General features: G+C 37.5%; 1 protein-coding gene across 9 annotated transcripts in view; it reads right to left on the reverse strand.

Moving 5' to 3' along the window:
- The window catches only part of SRBD1 (S1 RNA binding domain 1), a 228,274-nt gene that overhangs the window by 109,887 nt on the left and 96,864 nt on the right, over nt 1-21,523 (reverse strand). For all 9 annotated transcript variants that reach the window (XR_006703435.1, XM_045445920.1, XM_045445922.1 and 6 more), the window contains one exon: nt 8,215-8,306. Coding sequence is in view for 8 of the 9 variants with exons in the window: in XM_045445920.1 (XP_045301876.1) it covers nt 8,215-8,306 (92 nt within the window). In the remaining variant the exon portion in view is untranslated. The remainder of the gene's footprint in view (nt 1-8,214; nt 8,307-21,523) is intronic.

Consider the following 21,523-nt stretch of genomic DNA (forward strand, 5'->3'; position numbering starts at 1 on the left):
TACACAGACAGTTGGATGAAATACAAACTCAGTTAGTGAAAACATGAAGGCCATCAGAGGAGATCCCATGCCTGTTCTTGTGTTAAACTGTTCAAGGTCTGGCAACAGAAGCCACCTCATGCAAGGGACTATCATGTTCTTTTGTCACTGATTTGTACCATCTCTTCACCAGAGATAAGACCTACTCTGAGCATCAAGTTCACTGCATGGTCACTCAAGTCTTTTTCATATCTTTATTATTACTTCTAACATACAGTGACAATGGCAGCTTACAAAGCTAGCAGACAGCGATAAGCTGGTGTCATATAATCTGCCTATTTCTCCACCAAAGAGATGGGAACTCCAAGGCCTTCACATACACTTTCTTTTCAAACCTCACAAAAGGTTAATAATGAGTGCAAGCACTGCAGGTTACAGGGCAATGCCTCCCCCCAGTAATCACACGTATAATTACACAGTAAGAATAGATGCCACCAGGGAAACATCTCATAGTCTCTGAAAGCAAGCAGCATTCCTTTATTCTAGCCAGTAAGACTGATTTTCAAACACATACATAGTCAAAATACTTTCAGATTTAAAACAAAAAACAAACAAACGAGAACCCACAACAGTAAACCAAGTGAAAAAATACAGGCATCAGAACATTCATTGCAGGAAGGCAATACTAGAAATAAAAAAAAAAAAAAGATATTAAATAAGTAAATCTCTCAAATCTACCCCTTCAGGAAAACCCACATTATGAAAATCTATACTTAGAAACTGGTTAGACAGTTGTATAAGTTGTTAAGTGTGAGCAGATTTCCGTATTTTAAAAAGTTTTTAAATACACAAAAGGGTTTTAACTTATTTTCGACCTGGTTCCTCCCTAACTGGTTCACTGCTAGCATCTCCTCTGTTCATCCTGATATTGCTAAATGCAGCAACAATAAACTGGACATGACAGTTCTCCAGTACGTCCTAAGAGCCTCTGGAATTACAGTGTCCCCAATATACAACCTCTACATAGATCCTAATATTTCCAGAATTGGTGTTTTGCTTTCAGATGCTACTCACTCTACAGAGCAACTCACTCTACAGAGCATAAAAACCCAAGCATGGGAGAGTTGGGAGACAAGAGGAAAATGACCATTGTTCATTTGAAGGATGTTCATTGTTCTTGAAGGAGGTAACTTAAACATTGTTTGAAGTAGCACTGGAAAGTTGTATGTCCAGGCTTTCAAGAGAAGATGGTGCTGTCAGGGTACACAAGAAAGAAGTTATTTAATTAACAGTAATGCCTACCCGTAGGTTGAGAATGATCAGGCTGACAACAGATTCCTGAAGGTAAGAGACAGATAGGTAGCTCAGGCAAAGGGAATTATACAAAGTGCTGATAAAGAGAATGAAGAGAAAGGAAGAGTCATGGCCCAAAGGTTGGGGGCACATTCACACTGTGAGATAGAGAAGAAAAGGTTGACACAGTGAAAGAGACAGAGAATAAACAGGGAGGAAAGTATAGCAGTAGATAGAAAACAAAATTCTAGAAAATGTTTTAACACAGAGTTACCATATGTCCCCCAATTTTTACTCGTAGGTGGTATACACTCAAGAAAAGTGAAAACATATGTCTACATAAAATGTTATTCATGAATGTTCATAGCAGCATCATTTATAACAGCCAAAAAAGTGAAAGCAACCCAAATATCTATCAACAGATGAACGAATGAACAAAATGTGATATACTCATACAATGGAAAGTTATTTGGCAATGGGAAGGAATGAAGTGCTGATACATGCTACAGCGTGAATGAACCTTGAAAATATTATGCTAAAGTGGAAGAAGCCATGTACAAAAGACCACATGTTGTAATGATTCCATTTATATGAAATGTTGGCAATAGGCAAATCCATACAGACAGAAAGTAGATTCGTATTTATCAGAAAGTAGATTCGTATTATCCCCCTTCTGGGGGGAAGAGGGCAAGGGGGACTGTTGCTAATGGGTGCTGGGTTTCTATTTGGAATGAAACTGTTCTACAGTTAGATAGAGGTGATGGCCGCACAATTCTGACTGTACTAAAACATACTGACTTATCCACTTTAAAAGGGCAAATTTGAGGCTGTGTAAGTTATATGTCAATGAAGTGGTTATGTATTTTTATTTTTTTTAGGTTTATTTATTTATTTTGAGAGAGAGAGAGAGAAAGCACAAGTGGGGGAGGAAGAGAGAGAGGGAGAGAGAGAGAATCCTAAGCAGGCTTTGCCCTGTCAGAGCAGAGCCCGACGTGGGGCTTGAACTCATGAATCATGGGATCATGACCTGAGCTGAAATCAAGTCAGATGCTTAATCAACTGAGGCACCCAGGCACCCCTATATTTTTTTAAATGTAGTATATCCAAATATATGCCAAATACTATTTTGCCCACATGATGTCAATATATCTCTATATCACTGTTACTATTCACCATTGTTCAGGAAATTCTAGTCAACACAACTGGACAAGAAAAGGAAGGTACAATTACTGAAGAGATAGAAACTAGATGATGATGATGATGACGACGATTTGCAGATGATGACTGACTACCTAGAAAACCCAAGCAAGTCAACTGAAAAAATATCAAAACTAGCAACATTGCAACTGGCTGCTTTTAAAAGACACCCAGACAATAACCAAGCAGTACCATATGCCATCAACAACCAATAAGAAAATACCATGGAGGACAATCCATTTACTGTGTTGTATATTGCCTGCGAGTAATAAAAATAAAGTGTACAAGGGCCCCTGGATGGCTCAATCGGTTAAACATCCAACTTTGACTCACGGTTTGTGAGTTTGAGCCCCACATCAGGCTCTGTGTCTGACAGCTCAGAGCCTGGAGCCTGCTTCTGTGTCTCCCCCTCTCTCTGCCCCTCCCCTGCTCACGTTCTGTGTCTCTCTGTCTCTCAATAATAAATAAATGTTAAAAAAAATTTTTTTAAGTGTACAGAATGTAGATAAAAGTGCCAATTTAACAGAAAGAAGTTCACTTTATATTCTAGAGATTTAAAAATATTAATTAAATGGCTCTAAAATTTATATGGAAAAAAAGAAATGCATAAGAAAAGCACCATTAAGGGGCATCTTGGTGGCTCGGTTGGTTAAGCATCCGACTTCAGCTCAGGTCATGATCTCGTAGTTCTGAGTTCAAGCCGTGCATCAGTCTCTGTGCTGACAGCTCGGAGCCTGGAGCCTGCTTCCAATTCTGTGTGTGTGTGTGTGTGTGTGTGTGTGTGTGTGTGTGCGCTCTCTCTCAAAAATAAATTTAAAAAAAACATTAAAAAAAGAAAAGTGCCATTAAAAGAAGATTAAAGCAAATCACATCATAAGCCACAGTAATTGAGAGCTTCTTGCATTGTGGCACATTAGACAGACAAATGAAAAGATGACAAAAAGGATACATAGGAATTTAGTCTTTAATATATGGTAACTTGTTAAATTAAGGGAAAAATGTAACTCAATGTGTAAAGGGAGACAACTCAACTGCTATTGAGACAAAAGTTAAGCATTAGAGGGAAAAATTCTGTTAGTTACACCAAAAAGAGGGGCAGGGAGCACAGACTGAGTGCTAAAGGTAAGCAACCAGAGCTTCGGCATGTGGTTAGGCAGGATGTACAGTGTACAACCTGCACCACTGTATGTAGCACCCTTGAAAGCACTGTTTCCCTCTCCTTCATAATATGGCTGCTATCTGAAGGATAAAAAGGTATGGGTTTTGGTCTTCAGTTCTATGAAATATCTAGAATCTTAAAGCTTCTAAAGCAAATAAACTTCCTGCTTAAAAGACTGTAATAACTGTATTCTCCTAAATCTGCCTTATTCTGGGGGTGCCTGGGTGGCTTGGTTGGTTGAGTATCCAATTCTTGATTTTGGTTCAGGTCATGATCTCAAGGTTAGTGAGATTTAAAAAAAATTGCCTTATTCTGTTATCTAAAAATATGACATATTCTGTTATCTAAGAATATCAAAGTGGAAATTTTTATTTCTAAAGTCCAACACTCACCTCATTTTATCCTTCCCCTTGCCATCAGACAGCAACAGAGGAAGGTAAGTAAAATTTCCCAGTGCTGTCTTTTTTCATTCAACAACTCCAAATAAGAATTTTTTCATTATAAAGTTTATTAATGATCTTGATCCCCTAATTAATAACTACATTTCTGAACAAGAAGCTGACAAATCTGTTGACCTGATAAAAATATTCTTTATCTTGATTGTGGTGTCAGTGGTTGTGGTTACCCGACTAGTTTAAGCTTTTCAAAATGCATAGACAAATTCAAAAATTCACCTAGAAAGGGTGAATTTTATTTTATGTAAAGTTTATTTAAATGAATGAAATATCTTTCATTTCTCTAAGGATGTAAAAGTTTTTCTTCTTTTTCTAAAGTCTTTAGGGCGCCTGGGTGGTGTAGTCGGTTAAGCGTCCGACTTCAGCCAGATCACGATCTCGCGGTCCGTGAGTTCGAGCCCCGCGTCAGGCTCTGGGCTGATGGCTCAGAGCCTAGAGCCTGTTTCCGATTCTGTGTCTCCCTCTCTCTCTGCCCCTCCCCCGTTCATGCTCTGTCTCTCTCTGTCCCAAAAATAAATAAACGTTGAAAAAAAAAAATTTTAAAGTCTTTATTTCACCCAAGTGGCTTCTGTACTGTCCCCTCCCCGCCCCACCACCATCTATCTTTAACAGTGTAAGTTTCCTTAAATGACAGGTGACCCTTGACTGTCCATCAGGAAGAGGGTACCAAAAAGCTGCCTCTAAGTGCGTTGCCTAAATGTGAAGTTTATCAGCTGTGGGCTTCATTATATGGTGATTTGGCCCATTTCTGTTTGTACCTCTGATCTCAGTTCTTTAGGTATTTTCTCTTGTCTAGGTGTCAGAATTCCCCTATCTCCTGCATGGAGGACTTAGTGCTCTCCAAGATCTCTACATCAGCATGTAAGTAATTATTTAATCCCTTCTTCAGTAGGTATCCCAACTCTCATGTATAACCTGTGTCCTCCAGTATACAGACTTTCTGTTTAGCCCTCTCCAGAGAAACAAATCTCCGGTCTTATACAAAGGTGAAAGAACAATCACTTAACTGTGTGGAATGGAAGGTCTTTTTTTTTTAATTGAAGTGAAATTACGTAACATAAAATTAACCAATGAGTACAATTCAGTGGCATTTATTATACTTACACTGTTGTACAAACCACCACCTCTATCAAGTTCCAAAACAGTTTCAACGCCCCCCAAAGAAAACCCTGTACCCATTAAGCAGTCCCTCTTCATTTTCCCCTCTTCTCAGTGCCCGATGACAACCAATCAGCTTTCTGCTTTTATAGCTCAGCCTATTTTGTACATTTCTTATAAATGCAACCATACAATATGTGGCGTTTCGTGTTGGCTTCTTCTACTCAGCATGTTTCCAAGGTTCATCCATGTTGTGGCACATGTCAGTACTTCTTTTCTATGGCTAAAAATAATATCCCATTGTATGGATATACCACATTTGTTTATCCATTCAGCCACAGATGGACTTTGGGTTGTTCCCAGCTTTGGGCTATTGTGAATAGTGCTGCTATAAGCACAGTGTACAAGTATTTTGTTTGAGTCCTTGTTTTCAACTTTGAGTATACACCTAGGAGTGGAATTGCTGGGTTTAACTTGGTCTAATTGCCCTTTAAACAAAACTTTCAATCAATCCTCTTACTTTAGACCCACCCACTGCCCTCACAAGATACTTCTAAAGGTAACCTGGTGAATTTCCTGAACCTATAAGGGTTCCATGACCACTTCAGGTTAGTTCTCTGTTTTCTACATGCTCTCTTAGTATTCAACTCTCTCAATTTGGCTACCTTACTTCTTATTCAGTCATCTGCTTTCTAGTTTCAAAATGATTGTTGCTGGGGGCGCCTGGGTGGCGCAGTCGGTTAAGTGTCCGACTTCAGCCAGGTCACGATCTCGCAGTCCATGAGTTCGAGCCCCGCGTCGGGCTCTGGGCTGATGGCTCAGAGCCTGGAGCCTGTTTCCGATTCTGTGTCTCCCTCTCTCTCTGCCCCTCCCCCGTTCATGCTCTGTCTCTCTCTGTCCCAAAAATAAATAAACTTTGAAAAAAAAAAATTAAAAAAAAAAAAAAAAAAAAAATGATTGTTGCTGTTCTTTCCTCTCCATCCTCCTTGTCCTGAGTTTCTGCCTTCTTTCTGTCATGTTACTGTCATTTTGGTGGGAGTTCAGAAAGGAGTAAAGGAATAACAGGTATACTCAATCTTCTTTTTTAAGTCAGAAATCTATAATAAACATTTTAATATCACCTACTTACTTACTATTCTATCTATCCAATTGAAATGCCTCTCATGTATGATGGACTTATTACGGGAGACTATAAGCACATATAAGGATAACCTCTGCTTTCAATAAGCTGACAAACAGGTCAGAAAATGTAGTGATTGGAAGGTCATCTTACGTTATGTTTAACACTGTATGAATGTTAAGGTTCTGTTACGTTCAGACAGAGTAAACTTACAGAGGGTTAAAAAGTAAAACCCACACCCATAGGTAGCACAGGTCTCAAATGAAGTATAAAGTCATCCCTGGCATCAGTCACTAGGAAAGAGAAGGACCTCTGGTCAGAAATCAGGAATTGAAAAGGTGGCGGCCCTAGAAAACCAAGAATGGAGATTCCGAGCTTCTTTCAGTATTTGCCTTCAGGACCACTCCTGGAAGACTCAATATGTCTAGGTAGATTTTTTCAGTTGATATGGATCAAACATAGTCACTGCCATACGAGAGCAAGCTGAATCACAGAAGGAAGGCATACCTGCGGTGAATCACACTGAAGACACAGCCAGCCTTTGGAATCTGAGTAAGTAGGACCATATAATGATTCCTCTTTTTATTATCTCCTATTTTCAGAGAGTCTTGTTGGGATGTTGTAATCCTGTCTCACCCACAACACTGTGACAATTACCCACGCAGGCCAGTGGTGAAGAGGAAACAGCAGCCCCCGTAGCAGTGGGAGGTCTAAGAGACTGCCACCCCCCAGACGATATTTCTCTCAAACGTTCTGTTAGAAGATTATCTTTCAGTGCCACCAACTTGGAAGGTTTTGAATTTTATTATTTAAGAAAGAAAAGTATCCTTTCATTATAGAAGTACATATATATACACTTATTCGTTATGTGGCCTCTTTAAGCCTTGGTTTCCTCATCTGTAAAGTGGGAATAATAAATGTCTCAAAGGGCAACTATGAGACTAAGGCAATTATTAGCAGTTCCCAATATGATTACTATATCTCCTCCTTCGACCGAGCACATGGCAAGGAGACAAAGACCCCACTGAACTGCTGTGACAGGGAAAAGTTTCACAGAAGGATCAAAATTTTGAGCTGGGATCTGAGTTTGAGAAGATGACCATGTTAGACCGGGGACTGTATCATGGAGCAATCAAAGGGAAACTACAAGCTCTTTTGGATGTAAGTAGGCTTTTAGGCTCAGATTAATGCAAAAAATTTCAAATATGTATCTCCAGGTACATATTTCAAGAATAGCCAATGAAACTTGAAGAATAGCCAATGAAATTTTAAGTTAAAATTTTTTCAAAAGTCCCTTTCTAACAAAGTCTAAATTTCCAGCTATTACACAGAAAAATGTTCTGACCAGAGTTAACATTTTCCTTATAATACAAATTTTTTTCACAGGACATATCAAACTATCTTAATTTCTTCACACACAAGATTTTAACTATTCCACAAAACAGAAACCAAAGCAACTTAATGTGACTAAACTCAAAGCAGGCTGTTTTAAACATTAAATGAAACCGCATTAGCAAGACAAGAGAAACTGGTCATCTGACAAATATTTAGCAATAAACTATGCGTGTTTAACTTGCAATATAAATATATTTAGGTTAATATATTAATTTTGCCAATAAAAAGCTATAATAAATAATATTTTATAGTAATAATATGAGATCTTAGAGTATCTTATTAATTTTATTATTAACTTTCAAGCATTTAATTTTACTAAAGGCATTTTGGGCTAATTTCTAGTATTCTTCCTCTTCTGTTCCATAATTCCAATTATCCTAATCAACCACTTTCTTCCTAACATGCCAATTCTTACGTATATATCTTCTAAATGATTTTGGATAAATATTTTGCTTGCTTAAAACATAAGTCCAAAGTATCACAATCACATGCTTTTGTGATGGTTCGTAGTTTCTTACCTGCACTTCTCAAATTAGGGTCCAGCCCCGGCATCTCTTTGTTAGCTTCAGGGCTGACACTGTAGATTGATGCCCCTGCTTCACTGACGATACTGAGAAGAAACAAAAGGGGGAATATAATTTTCCAAACTTTCTGCCTGGTCGAAGAAAATAAATGAATAAGACTGGGTATTATAAGAAAAAAAAAACAAAACACCTGTTCTCTTTTTATTTCAGTGGTACCTATAGCATTTAATTTTTCATAAACATAAAGTGATCAAGTAATGTTTGTGTTCTGCACAGAGGAAATACAGAGGTTTATTATTTTTTAGGTTTATTTATTTTTTGAGAGAGAGAGAGAGACAGAGAGAGAGTGAGCGAGCAGGGGAAAGGCAGAGAGAAGGGGAAGAGAGAATCCAAAGCAGGTGCCAAGCTGTCAGCACAGAGCCAATGCAGGGCTCGAATCCACAAACCATGAGATGGTGAGCTGAGTCAAAAAGCAAGAGTTAGATGCTTAACTGAGTCACCCAGGTGCCCCAGAAATACACAGGTTTAAACACATAATGAATTCATTCAGTTGTTTCCTGTCCATAGTAATCAAATAGATTATAGAAAAACACAATGGATACTCTCCCCTGATGCCAACTTCAAATTTCCAGAATACACTGAAATTCTCTTTATAATCCGCTGTTCACTGACACTTAATGACTCCCAACTGAGTTAACCATTCTAAAGCATCATGGAAAGCACATACACGTGTGTGGATATGTACATACGTGGATATATACAAAAACCACTGCCATAGACACTTCCATTATTATTACTCAATTATAATGAACAACCACAATGTGAACAGGAAGGGGATCAGATGGGATATTATCCCACTTCTTTTCAGGAGAATCTAAAATCATCCTTCAGTAAACTTGAAGCCTTTGACCTCAGGCAGTTGGTCAAACCATTTCATTTCAGCATCTATTTAATCAAAGCATCCCATACATCATCCTCTTCCTTTCTTCTTTGCCTCCAAATACTTCATACACCACTCTTCTGCAGCTGACCTGTTTATGGTGGTTGACATCACTACAGTTCATTCAACATTTTTAAAATTAGAGGCATTTTTTTATGACAAAACACGCAAAGAAACATCATCTACCCTTGGAATTTACAAGACCTATACCTCTCTGCCATGCCATCTAGGCATTAAGACTCAAAAGCAGAAACATATTAGCACTTAATTTTTAATCCACTATTAGAAACTTCTTCCCTTCTCTGTTCCTCAATATTTACTTCAATTATGAGACAAGTTTAGTGGATACCTTTTAACATATTGCCCCCTTTTAAGAGCTGAACACTGATAAAGAAAAGTGTAAAAAAGTTAGTTTGCTACCCCTTGTGTTTCAAGAACTCTTGACCGAACTTTGACAACAATTAAAACCCACCAAGATTTGAGAAGATTATTTTGGGGAATATGAAGATTTATATTTTTTTGCAACCAAGTCTATTGTCCTAAATTTCATAATAGGAAAAATGAACACGCTGCGATTGAAAAGCAAGGCTGTTTATCCTGTTCCTCATCAATACTACCCTCAGGATACAAAAGGAGGTAAATGAGTGTGTATTACAAAATTTGCTTTAACAGATAAGTAATATGCCCAAGGTCATTTGGAAGGTAAACTACTGAGGTGGATTTGAACCCTAATCTGCTTGAAACCCAAGAATGAGCTCTTTTTTTTTTTTTTTTTTTTTAATTTTTTTTTTTTTCAACGTTTATTTATTTTTGGGACAGAGAGAGACAGAGCATGAACGGGGGAGGGGCAGAGAGAGAGGGAGACACAGAATCGGAAACAGGCTCCAGGCTCTGAGCCATCAGCCCAGAGCCCAACGCGGGGCTCGAACTCACGGACCGCGAGATCGTGACCTGGCTGAAGTCGGACGCTTAACCGACTGCGCCACCCAGGCGCCCCAAGAATGAGCTCTTAACCAGCAGAAAGAAGCACAAATAACTTCTGAATAGCTTTACAACCCCTCATTAAAATGAAAACCCATATTTTTGTACTAAACAATACATGTAATAATATCTTTTTAAAGAAGAACCATTTTCTTAAATAATGGATCCATAGGAGCACATTTCTCTCTTTCAATGCCTTCACTTCCAATCAAAACGTAAAATGGGTTTTGTTTTCTGTGTCTAACAGAACCTAAAGCATGGAGAAGGTCAAATATGTTCTATGATTTCAGAGATGGACTTTAAAATGAAAAGGTAATTGTGCTTTTTCTTCAATATAAGAGTTAGATTCTGCTTATCTTCTACTATGTAATGGTCAAGGAGAAAATGTAATGTCAAATAAAGCTTGAAGTGAAGAAAACTCTTAGTGTGGCATAATAGGATGTTAAAACCAACATACTAGAAGGGATTTTTCAGTTCCATCATAGTGGTACTTCCTTACCTGGGGCCCTTGGTCTTCTAGGCAAGGAAAAACAGGATTAATAAAAACTGTATACAAAATATTTGTGTTTATCCATTTTTTCTAGGAAAAGGGACTATAGTTTTCACTGATTACTTAAAGAAATCCACAACCCCAAAAGAGGTTAGGAAGCACCATCACAGTATAAGAATATTCAGTCACTAGTCATGGAAAATCTGGTTTCAAACACAAATCAACAGTCTAACAAAGTTTTGTTTTGTTTTGTTTTTCCTAAAAAAACCTAGAGCATCCATGAAGTGCAGGCTGGACCTATTATTAAGGGAAAAGAATATTTTTTAAAATTTCACCACAAATTTATTTTCTATCATTTCAAGAAGGCTCCAAAATTACCACTATTAAGTAAAGGAGACTGAAGTGGTAAATACAAATTCCAATTAACTGTGGCCTTTAGCAACTTGGTACCTGAGAATTTTCTGGGTGATTCACTGTCTCTTGGAAGGTATAATTCTCAGTAGACTGAGGGAAACTGTTGCAAAGAAAAACACTCAGATAATAAATATTCCTCCAAATACCACACTGCCACTTCTTTTAAACAGAGGAATACAAAACAGATGTGACACACTGCACCAAAAGATTTTAGATTAACATTAATATTAAATCAATACAAAATGTAGTAAATTTCATATGCTTTAGTTATTACATAGCATGGGTCCAATAAACAGTTCAGTACTAAGCACAGATCAGAATGCTCCGATAATCTAAATGAACAGAAAAACCTCAACACTGACTTCTTCAATATAAAACACTGAAGGACCTAAGAAGTGTATGCGGCAAGAATTAAATGAAACAAATCAAGCTGGGAGTGGTGATGATTTTTTTCAGGAGATGCTGAGAAGAACAAAAGTTATAATGACCCCACCCCCATTCTGTTCACTCCTATTTGGATTTCAAGGATAGACATTCAGAGAGCATGCTAGATTTTATAAGCCACTTTCTGTGTATTGCAAGTTTCCCAATAAATTATTGGAAAAGTACTCCAATTATCTCTAATATATTTTGAAAAAAGCAAAAAGAAACTTTACATAAAATTCAGACAGCTCCTGATTTAATAAATATTATATTCCATAAAACAAGTTTCTCTCAGGTGTAAAGAAACTGGACTCATAATCTTAGCAATTTGATTACTTTCTTTATTTTGCCATAAAGCAGACAAGACTTTGAGCAGAACTTATTATTTGGGGGGAATTTAAATGAGAGAATTGTAAATGAACTAAGGGTTCAATATTATTACAGTGCTCTGAAGTTCCTTCAATGAAATTGCTAGTACATGTAAATACCTAAATATATATATATATGGCAAATATCTCAAGTGTTAAAAATAGGAAAGTACAGGGGCGCCTGGGTGGCGCAGTCGGTTAAGCGTCCGACTTCAGCCAGGTCACGATCTCGCGGTCCGTGAGTTCGAGCCCCGCGTCGGGCTCTGGGCTGATGGCTCAGAGCCTGGAGCCTGTTTCCGATTTTGTGTCTCCCTCTCTCTCTGCCCCTCCCCTGTTCATGCTCTGTCTCTCTCTGTCCCAAAAATAAATAAACGTTGAAAAAAAAATAATAATAATAATAAAAATAGGAAAGTACATTTCAGGAGCTACCACACTGGACTCACATTTTACCAGATATATATGTTACTGTAATAATGCTCTGTAATTAAATAGGTATTTTTAAAAACACTTAATCAAACTCAGCATGATTTTAGGGTCTCTTTTATTTAAAAATATACAAACCATACACTCAAAACTAAAAACTGAAAGGCCCACAACACAGATGCATTTACTCTTAAATTCATTTTTTAAAATTTTAATAAAAACTCTTGAAGTTAAAAATGCTAAATTTTGTTATCTCAAGTAAAATTCAATATTACATAAATCTGACCATTTATCAATATAATTCTATTTTTTTTAAAGCTAGGCTTAAACTACAGAATTTGTAAGTATCTTCTGCCAAAAGAGATTGTATGTTGATGAATCTTTTAAAACCCAGTTCTTAAGTAGTTTTCTTAGAGTGACTATTCATTCTGACAATAAGAAAATGGCAATTTTCTTTTATGAAATTGAGATGGAGGGTGGGGATTCCTTTCATGAGACAGGGGAACTAGCCATTTGTTTTTTTAAGTTATTAGGCTAATAGTTTTCACATTCATTTACAAGGTTACATGATGTCTCCTCTCTTCTCCCCATTTCCCAAATATGAAAATAGCTTTGTTTTCTCTTATTTTAAATCACATGCCTCCTCACGTTAACAGGAGAATTTAATTCAAAGGTAATCTACTTAAATGAAAATGCAGTTATTTAGGAAGATATCAAAATCAGCCAGGATATATTGCTTAAATTAACAAAAACTGATGTGTTTTTAATTCTTTTCAAAAGTACATTGGAATTCCTCAAACCTTTCTGTTAGCTAACAGCTTTCATATCTTCCTTCTGCCCACCAAAAAAAAAAAATAATAATAATACACACTAACTACTAGGTTAAATGCACAGCTTATTTCACTACAGTGTTTAAAAATAATTGATCTAAAAACTCTTCTTCCAAATTTTCAGACTGAGAAACATTCATATGGAGAGAGAGTAAATGCTTTGAGCTAAGCTCCGCAACAAGTAATACATAGTACTAAAAAAGTTAGGCAACACAGACCTGGATTCTGTGCTCTGCACACAAGATAACCTGTTCTAAAGTATGAAAGGACGGCTGTTGTCCTTTAGGGATAGGAAACAAGGCCCAAACCAAAACCCCGTGAACACAAGGGGCTCTAGGATTTAATGGTTAAAGTACAAAGTTTATTTCTAGGACAATATCAAAGCAATTTTAAGTTCCTATATTTAGTGATGAACTGTCATTTCAGGGAGTTTCAAATGAGCAATGTCTAGTCACTTTAAAAACTAGGGTAACCTGGTGATGATAAGGAAGTAAGGAAACAAGCAAAATCATAAACTGTTAAAGAGGTTTAAGCTGTAGAACTCTTCTGGATGGTATCCTGAAAATATAAATCAGAAGTTAAAAAAATATGCATCCTTTCTGAATCAGCTATTATATTTTTAAGAATTTATACAAAAGATATTTAAAAATACACAAAAAATGAACAAGTGTTATTTGTCAGAGCATAGCTTTAATGGAAAGAAACTGAAAACCAAAACCCCTATCATTAGAGGGTTCATTAAATAAAAAGCTACACTGTCACTAAAAATTAGTTGCCAAAAACTAAGTGAAAAAAAAATGGTTATAAGACTAAAACATGAGGGGTATTTGGGTGGCTCAGTCAATTGAGCTTCTGACTCGATTTTGGCTCAGATCATGATCTGGCAGTTTGTGAGGTTGAGACCCTGCGACAGGCTCTGCCTAGTTGGGATTCTCTCTACCTCTCTCTTTGCCCCTTCCCAGCTCATGCTCTCTCTCTCTCAAAATAAATACATAAACTTAAAAAAAAAAAAAAAAAAAAAGGACTATGATAAGACCAATCTAATATTTTAAAATTTACCTAAATTTTTACATAAAAAGAAAAAAAGATTTATGTGATGTTAAAAGTGCTTAAATGATGGGGCGCCTGGGTGGCGCAGTCGGTTAGGCGTCCGACTTCAGCCAGGTCACCATCTCGCGGTCCGGGAGTTCGAGCCCCGCGTCGGGCTCTGGGCTGATGGTTCAGAGCCTGGAGCCTGTTTCCGATTCTGTGTCTCCCTCTCTCTCTGCCCCTCCCCCGTTCATGCTCTGTCTCTCTCTGTCCCAAAAATAAATAAACGTTGAAAAAAAAATTAAAAAAAAAAAAGTGCTTAAATGAGTTACTCCTTTAATTGCATTCTTGTTTTTTTTTTAATTTTTTTCAATAGCCATGTAATATTTGTAAACAGAAAAAGTTTAAAATTTAAGTTTAAAATAACAATTGCTAATTGCCACAAAAGATGGTATCACGGGGCGCCTGGGTGGCGCAGTCGGTTAAGCGTCCGACTTCAGCCAGGTCACGATCTCGCGGTCCGTGAGTTCGAGCCCCGCGTCGGGCTCTGGGCTGATGGCTCAGAGCCTGGAGCCTGTTTCCGATTCTGTGTCTCCCTCTCTCTCTGCCCCTCCCCCGTTCATGCTCTGTCTCTCTCTGTCCCAAAAATAAATAAACGTTGAAAAAAAAAAAATTAAAAAAAAAAAAAAAAAAAAAAGATGGTATCACATAGCACCCAACATTCTCTTTTATTCTACCAAACTTTCTTGTACAGTTATTAAAGTTATTTTGAATTCAATATGGGTAAACATATCATTTGTTACAAATAACTTCCACACATGGCTTCTAGATCTCAAACAATAAGTTTTATGACATTGCCATAACAAAAGAAAGCTGGAGCAGAAAGAACAAGTTCTCAATTTATACACACAGGCTAGATAAGAAACAAATGTATGATGAAAAATTTTACAAGAAATTACATATTTCATATATCCTTAAGTTTTACTCAGTCCTTGGCCTCTGAATCCACTTCCCAAGTTATCCTTCATGATCCCCAAGGAACAATCAGTTCACTACCCACAGCGTACCAGAAGCAAGGTGACATGGTAGTGTACCAGGAAAGCAGGGTGCGTGGAAAAAAAAAAAACAAAAACCACTAAAAACAATACGGTGAAAGAGAAAAAGAAAACACACAAGCTCAAGATTTCAATAGCGCCAAAGAAGTTCACCTTCAGATATGTAACACTAGCACCATCTGGTGGATGACTCGTTAGAAACAATTCAATTGCTAGTTTTAAAGAAAGAGAGAAAGAAAAGAAAAAAACATAATTCCAAGCCGTCTTTCAAAATCTGAGCATTTCCAAAGAGAATAAGCCTGGCAAAGGTACAGTAATCACACAGAGGACCCATCATAATCCCGGGAGAACTTAAAATGTCTACCAAAGGTGGGTACGTACTCCCAGATGGACATCCTATCATACCTTACCCACACAGCAAGATTTCAACAGTACAGAATTCCCTTGGCTACCTTTCCTTCAGTGCTCCATACATAGATAAAAAAGAACACTTTGCAGCCACAGAGGAAAAAAAAAAAAAGGAAGACCCAAATTAGCAACTATGGAGCAGAACTTTAATTTGGAGTTTGAGCTTCCTCAGAGCACCGGCTACCTATCCTTCCAGGCTCTAAACAAACCAACGGTTGGTTTTGATGCTATTTAGTATCAGAGGTCTATGTTCACAAGGACGCTATGTCTCTACAGTGGACCACTGTGTCAAAATATTACGTTGAAATCACTGGTACTACTGGCAGTAGGACATTCGATGCCAGAGATGCCAAAAATCACTGGTATCTTCAAATGCTATTATAGGGGAAAGCAACAAACACACAGGCTATACTGTCAACAAACTGAAAGACAAAAAGGATGGAGAGCTTGTCTCCCATTTGGTTTGTTTTTTTTTTAATGTTTATTTATTTTTTGAGAGAGACAAAGACAGAGCACCAGTGGGGGAGGGGGACAGAGAGGGAGATACAGAATCTGAAGAAGGCTCCAGGCTGAGCTGTCAGCTCAGAGCCGACACAGGCTCAAACTTATGAATGTAAGATTATGACCTGAGCCACAGTCAGACGTCCAACTGACTAAGCCACCCAGGTGCCCCTAGTCTCCCATTTGTAGGCTGGGTCCCTCAAGTGAGGTAGAAGCTACTCCTGACCAAGAATGGCTTCAGCAGAAGTGATCATCTCCACTACTCTCCACAGTAAGCATCCCTTTTATTCTCTCTCTCCCTTCCCTTCACCTTCTGCTTTCTCTTTTAAAAATCCCTTCTTTATTTCTTTTTCCCCATCTACGTTTGAGATCAACATGAAGTTGTCACAAGTACTGCATGGTACCACAAAGGGAGCTCAAGAAAAAGCTGCCACAGGAGCAACCACAAGGCCTGGAGCCTAGACTAAGCAAAAGGACAGGGCCTCCTGACTCCAAGACAAGAAAATCCGTCCCAAAGAAAGGAGCATTAACTGCAGAGGAAACTGTCGTCTGCAGCAGTACTGGAAACATTCCACGTTCACTACTGATAAGACACAAAAATAATAATGACCTGATTTTACAGTGAAAATGTCCTTTGGTCAACATTTTGAAATGTGTTGATTTAAAGAACATGATGTCAACCTATCTGCTGAGTCCCCTACCCCCATACATCAAAAAGTATGCTTCTTCTGATTCTTACATTTAACTCCAAAATCGTTCATTGACTCAATTTGTACTTACTCATATAATAAACCAATTATCTGCATTTGTTTATTCTTTTTCAAACATAATGCTATTCAGATATAAATTTGAGAGTTGCACAGAGAACTGTGTAGAATTTTCTTACAAAGGGAAAAGTTTGCTTCATTAACTCATCTTTTCACCTTTTCTAGTTTATCTATGGGAGTTTATCCATTAGTAAATATGAGTTCAGATTGCTAGAGCACAGACTTTTTAGAATGAGACTTACTGCAAAATATTTTATTCCTTTATTATCCACCCAATAACAGAAGTCAGGGGCAGCTTGGGTGGCTCAGTCAGTTAAGTGTCTGACTCTGATTTAGGCTCAGGTCATGACCTCATGGTTGTGAGATGGAGCCCCCACGTCAGGCTCCATGTTGGGTGAGAAGCCTGCTTAAGATTCTCTCTCTCCCTTTCCCTCTGCCCCTCTCCAGCTCTCTCTCTCTCTCTCTCTAAAAAAACAAAAACAAAACAAAACAAAACCCAAAGAACCCAGAATCGGAATTACCAACTTAGAAGATATACTATTCTAATATTTGTCAGTAATAGTAAGTGTTCAATAATGCAATACTAATTATTAAAAGTTTTAAGAAAGAACAGTAACAAAAAAGGGGAGAAGCAAAGGAAATGAGACAATGAAAAGTAAAATAATAACAATAATTAAAAGGACACAGACCTACTTTGCCAACAACTTGTAGCCCAGTTCCTTCTACCCACAGTATAAAGTTTTGGTAACAGCAATGGTTTGTGTTACATTCCCTAATACTCTTCTAAATATTACCATTGACAATCTCAGTGAATTTCACTAATGACACACATTGATCAATTTTCATACCCATCACCCCCCCCCCAACCCCCGGCCGCTGCTCCCCAATCCCTGTTAAGGGAGACCCTATCTAGGAACATCATCTTACACATTCACCAGCTAGCAGCCTGCAAGTTGGATTACCAAGCCCAATTCTGGGGCAACCTCTACCGTCAGAATTTCTTTTGGCCACCCGGATAATGCCAGGGAGAAAAAAAAGAAAAAGAAAAATCAAACCTGAACACACAGGCCATGCATAAATAAGACCACTACTCCAGATCAACCACTTTTCTAATCATGGTTTTTAAAGATACACTGAACAGATGGAAGGAGAGAATGAATTTCAGTTCAGCTGACTGCTCCATTTACTTCTTTATCTATAGTCAGATCTTTACTTTTTTGGGATCACTGCACATTTCTGGCTCTGCTATATTATACTGTGTAAATATTTAGGAGAAATGATTCCCTTCAAGGATCTAAATTTCCACTGTCGTTATGGCAAATGAACCTGTTTATGCTATGTTTGTTAAGTAACAGCAAGCCTAAAAGTACACAGGAATTTACTAACATATGTGGTACACAAACATCACAATCATAAAGCTTCTCATGGGGACATAGCAAGAACATGAAAGGCCAGTTTATTTTTATTCCCACTGCCCTGTAATTTTCTTTAGCTCTACTACAACAGTCCTTAATTCAAACCTTCCCTGCAGTTACAGGAACAGGGTAGTCTGAATGTACACACACCATACTCCAAACTATCCTCATCTCATTTGACCTTCCTTGATTCTAGAACAAAGGTTCTCAAACATGATCCTGCATCAGAATGTGCTGCAGGCTATTAAACCTTAGTTCCCTGGGCCCCACCCCAGTTTCTGCTCCCCTGAGGCCAAGAATTTGCATTACTAACAAATTATCTGGTGGTGCTGGCACTGCTAGGCCTAGGACCACACTTTTCATTTTACAGCTTTACTGTGGTATAATTCACAGTTCACAAAATTCACCCATCTTAAAGTGTATAATTCAATGCCTTTTAGTAAATGTTACACAAGCATCATCAAAATCCAATTTCAGAACACTTTCATCCCCAAAAGACAGTGTGTGCCCATTTATAGTTTTCATTCCCACCTCCAGCCCCAGGTATCCATTTTCTATTCACTTCATCTGGACATGTGTCATAAATGTTATCATAAAATATATGGTCTTCTGAGTCTGGCTTCTTCACTTATGAGATTTTTGAGATTCTTCCATGTTGTAGCATCAGTGTTTCCTTTTTAGTGCTGAACAGTATTCCATTGTTCTAGGTACACCACATTTTATCTATCTTTTCACCAGTTGATGGACTTTGGGGTTGGTTCCAATTTTCTGGTATTAAGAATAATGCGGCAGGGAGCCTAGGTGGCTCAGTCGGTTAAACATCTGACTCTTGATTTCAGCTCAGGTCATGATCTCACTGTTTTTGAGATCAAGCCCCCTTGTTGTGCTGCTGGCACAGAGATTGCCTGGGATTCTCTCTCAGAAAAACAAACAAAATAAAAAACAAAACAAAAACATTAAAAAAAAAAAAAAAAGAATAAGTCTTTATGTTGGACACACATTTCATTTGGACAGATTCCCAGAAGTGGAAATGCTGAAGTATAAGTTTATGCCTAATTTTAAAAGAAACTGTCTAGGTGCAACTAACGAGGGCTCCAGTTTATTCATTTCCTTGATGATACTTGTTATTGTCTGCCTTTTTGACTAAAGCTATTCTAGTAGTTATGTGGTATCTTTTTACTTGTAGTTTAATTTATATATCTTTAATTAATAATGATGCTGTGCATTTATTCAACGTATTTGTTGGCCTTCCCTAATCTTCTTTAGGAAATACCTATTCAAATCTGTTGCCCATTTTTAATTGGTTTGTCTCCTTGTTATTGAATCAGAAGTGTTCTTTATGCATTATAAATACAAGTCCTTTATCAGACACATGACTTGCATACATTTTCTTCCAAATTTTGGCTTGTCCTGTCATTTTCTTAATGGTCTTTTGAAACACAACGGTTTTTAATTTTGATGAAGTCTAGGGCTATACTTTGAGAACCACTGTTCTAAAGCCTCAAAAATTCAAAAGAAATAACAAACCCTTCAAAAATGTGAAAGCTTAGTGGTTTCCCATCTACATCAGCAAATATGTAAACGTCACTCACATCCGCTTTTCTGTTTTGTTTTGTTTTAGCAAAGCCTATCACAACTATCATCCTAAATATATTTACTGTTTTTAGGAGGAAAAGAGAATTTGGAACTAATTGGCTTTAACATATTATGGGGTGAATAAATTCAGCTACAAATGGGCCTGAGATATCAACTGGGAACAATGGAAGGAATGCTAGCACTACACAATATGAACTTCTGAGCCAGTATTTTCAAAATTATTAATCAGTCCTATGGCTTTTAACACCATGCTTAAAGATGTAAGAAATATATCAACTCTACAAATTAATGGGAACAAAGATAAATGGTACGTCATGGTAGAGATTATCGAGACAAGAGCATTCCCTGAAAGATGCATTTATCTTGATATTTTTGTCTGATTTTATTAGCCTTCCTCACTTAAGGGCCTTTTAAGATAATTCATATATAATTACAGCTCTTCCTTTGTTGAAAAGCTATTGAACCTTAAATCAAGAGGAGCCAAAGATGGCAACCAAAGTTCTAATCTTGTCTAGAACTATAACTTGCAAGTGTATGAAACATACTTCAAGAATATATAGGGTAGGTTTAATTCATGTAGAAGCAGTAGTAAGATTAGTAGTTTCTAAGGTGAAACCCAAAATACTGTATGTTTATCCCTTGATGATTACCCAAAAAGTAAATCATAAGATTAAGAAGTTTATATGAACATTGTTTCTATAACCATGACCTGAGATACATATTCTGTGACCTTATGGAAAAACCCTAAACATAGGAAGGATCCAGTTAAAAGATAAAGAAAATCCATTTGCAGCACGAGTCCCGTATATAATTCAAGTTAACCTAGAAGGTAAAGCAAGAAGCTTTGATTACTGTAAGACTACCAGGCTTCCACTAAAATGTTTGCAAATATTTCTGTTCCAATGCATGGATACTGTTGATTAACACAGAAGTCATTACTCCTCACTGCCTTCCAATTGCTGGAGACAGATTTTATATTTCTACTAATTTCCATACATTACACTACAAGGAACAAGCCTATTGGCCAATATTCACTCTCCCTTTTCCACTTAGCCACTTAAGGCCACTAAATAGAAGCTGTCCAAAGAGATGCCAGAAGATATAGTTTCACAGGTGATCCATGGCTTCTCAACATGGTCTCAACAATCCCAATAACTTCACTTTTAGTCATCTTCTCATCCACCCCATTTACGTTTTTTGTTGTTGGTGGTGGTGGTGGTTTTTTTCAATTAAATAACTCGAGTCAGTGGAAAACTCCTAAATTATAACAAGTTAGGGTATCACCATCTTTGTGATGTTACTGGGCTTGTGATCCAACATAAATATCAAGATATGAGAAACAGAAGAGTTTACATAATAGCACACAGCCAATTATGATTTAGCCACAAAACTGAAGGGTAAGAATAAGCAAAATATAATAGCTTTTTAAGCTTTCATTTTATACCGGAGTTCAGCTCCTTTCCTCAATCACTTAGGTACCAGTTACTACAAGGAACAAACTCAACAGGTTAGCACTTCTGTCTTTTATTCACCAGTCTTTCCTCTGGATGGCTCAAGGCAGAAAAAAACAGAAGCAGCAAGGACCTCAAATAAGATGTCTTACTCCTGGCCATTGAAGATTTGACAGTCATTAGTGTGTGCATGTGTATGGCAATACGGTCAT

Source organism: Leopardus geoffroyi, chromosome A3, assembly GCF_018350155.1.
Source record: "Leopardus geoffroyi isolate Oge1 chromosome A3, O.geoffroyi_Oge1_pat1.0, whole genome shotgun sequence".
Classification (NCBI taxonomy): domain Eukaryota; kingdom Metazoa; phylum Chordata; class Mammalia; order Carnivora; family Felidae; genus Leopardus; species Leopardus geoffroyi.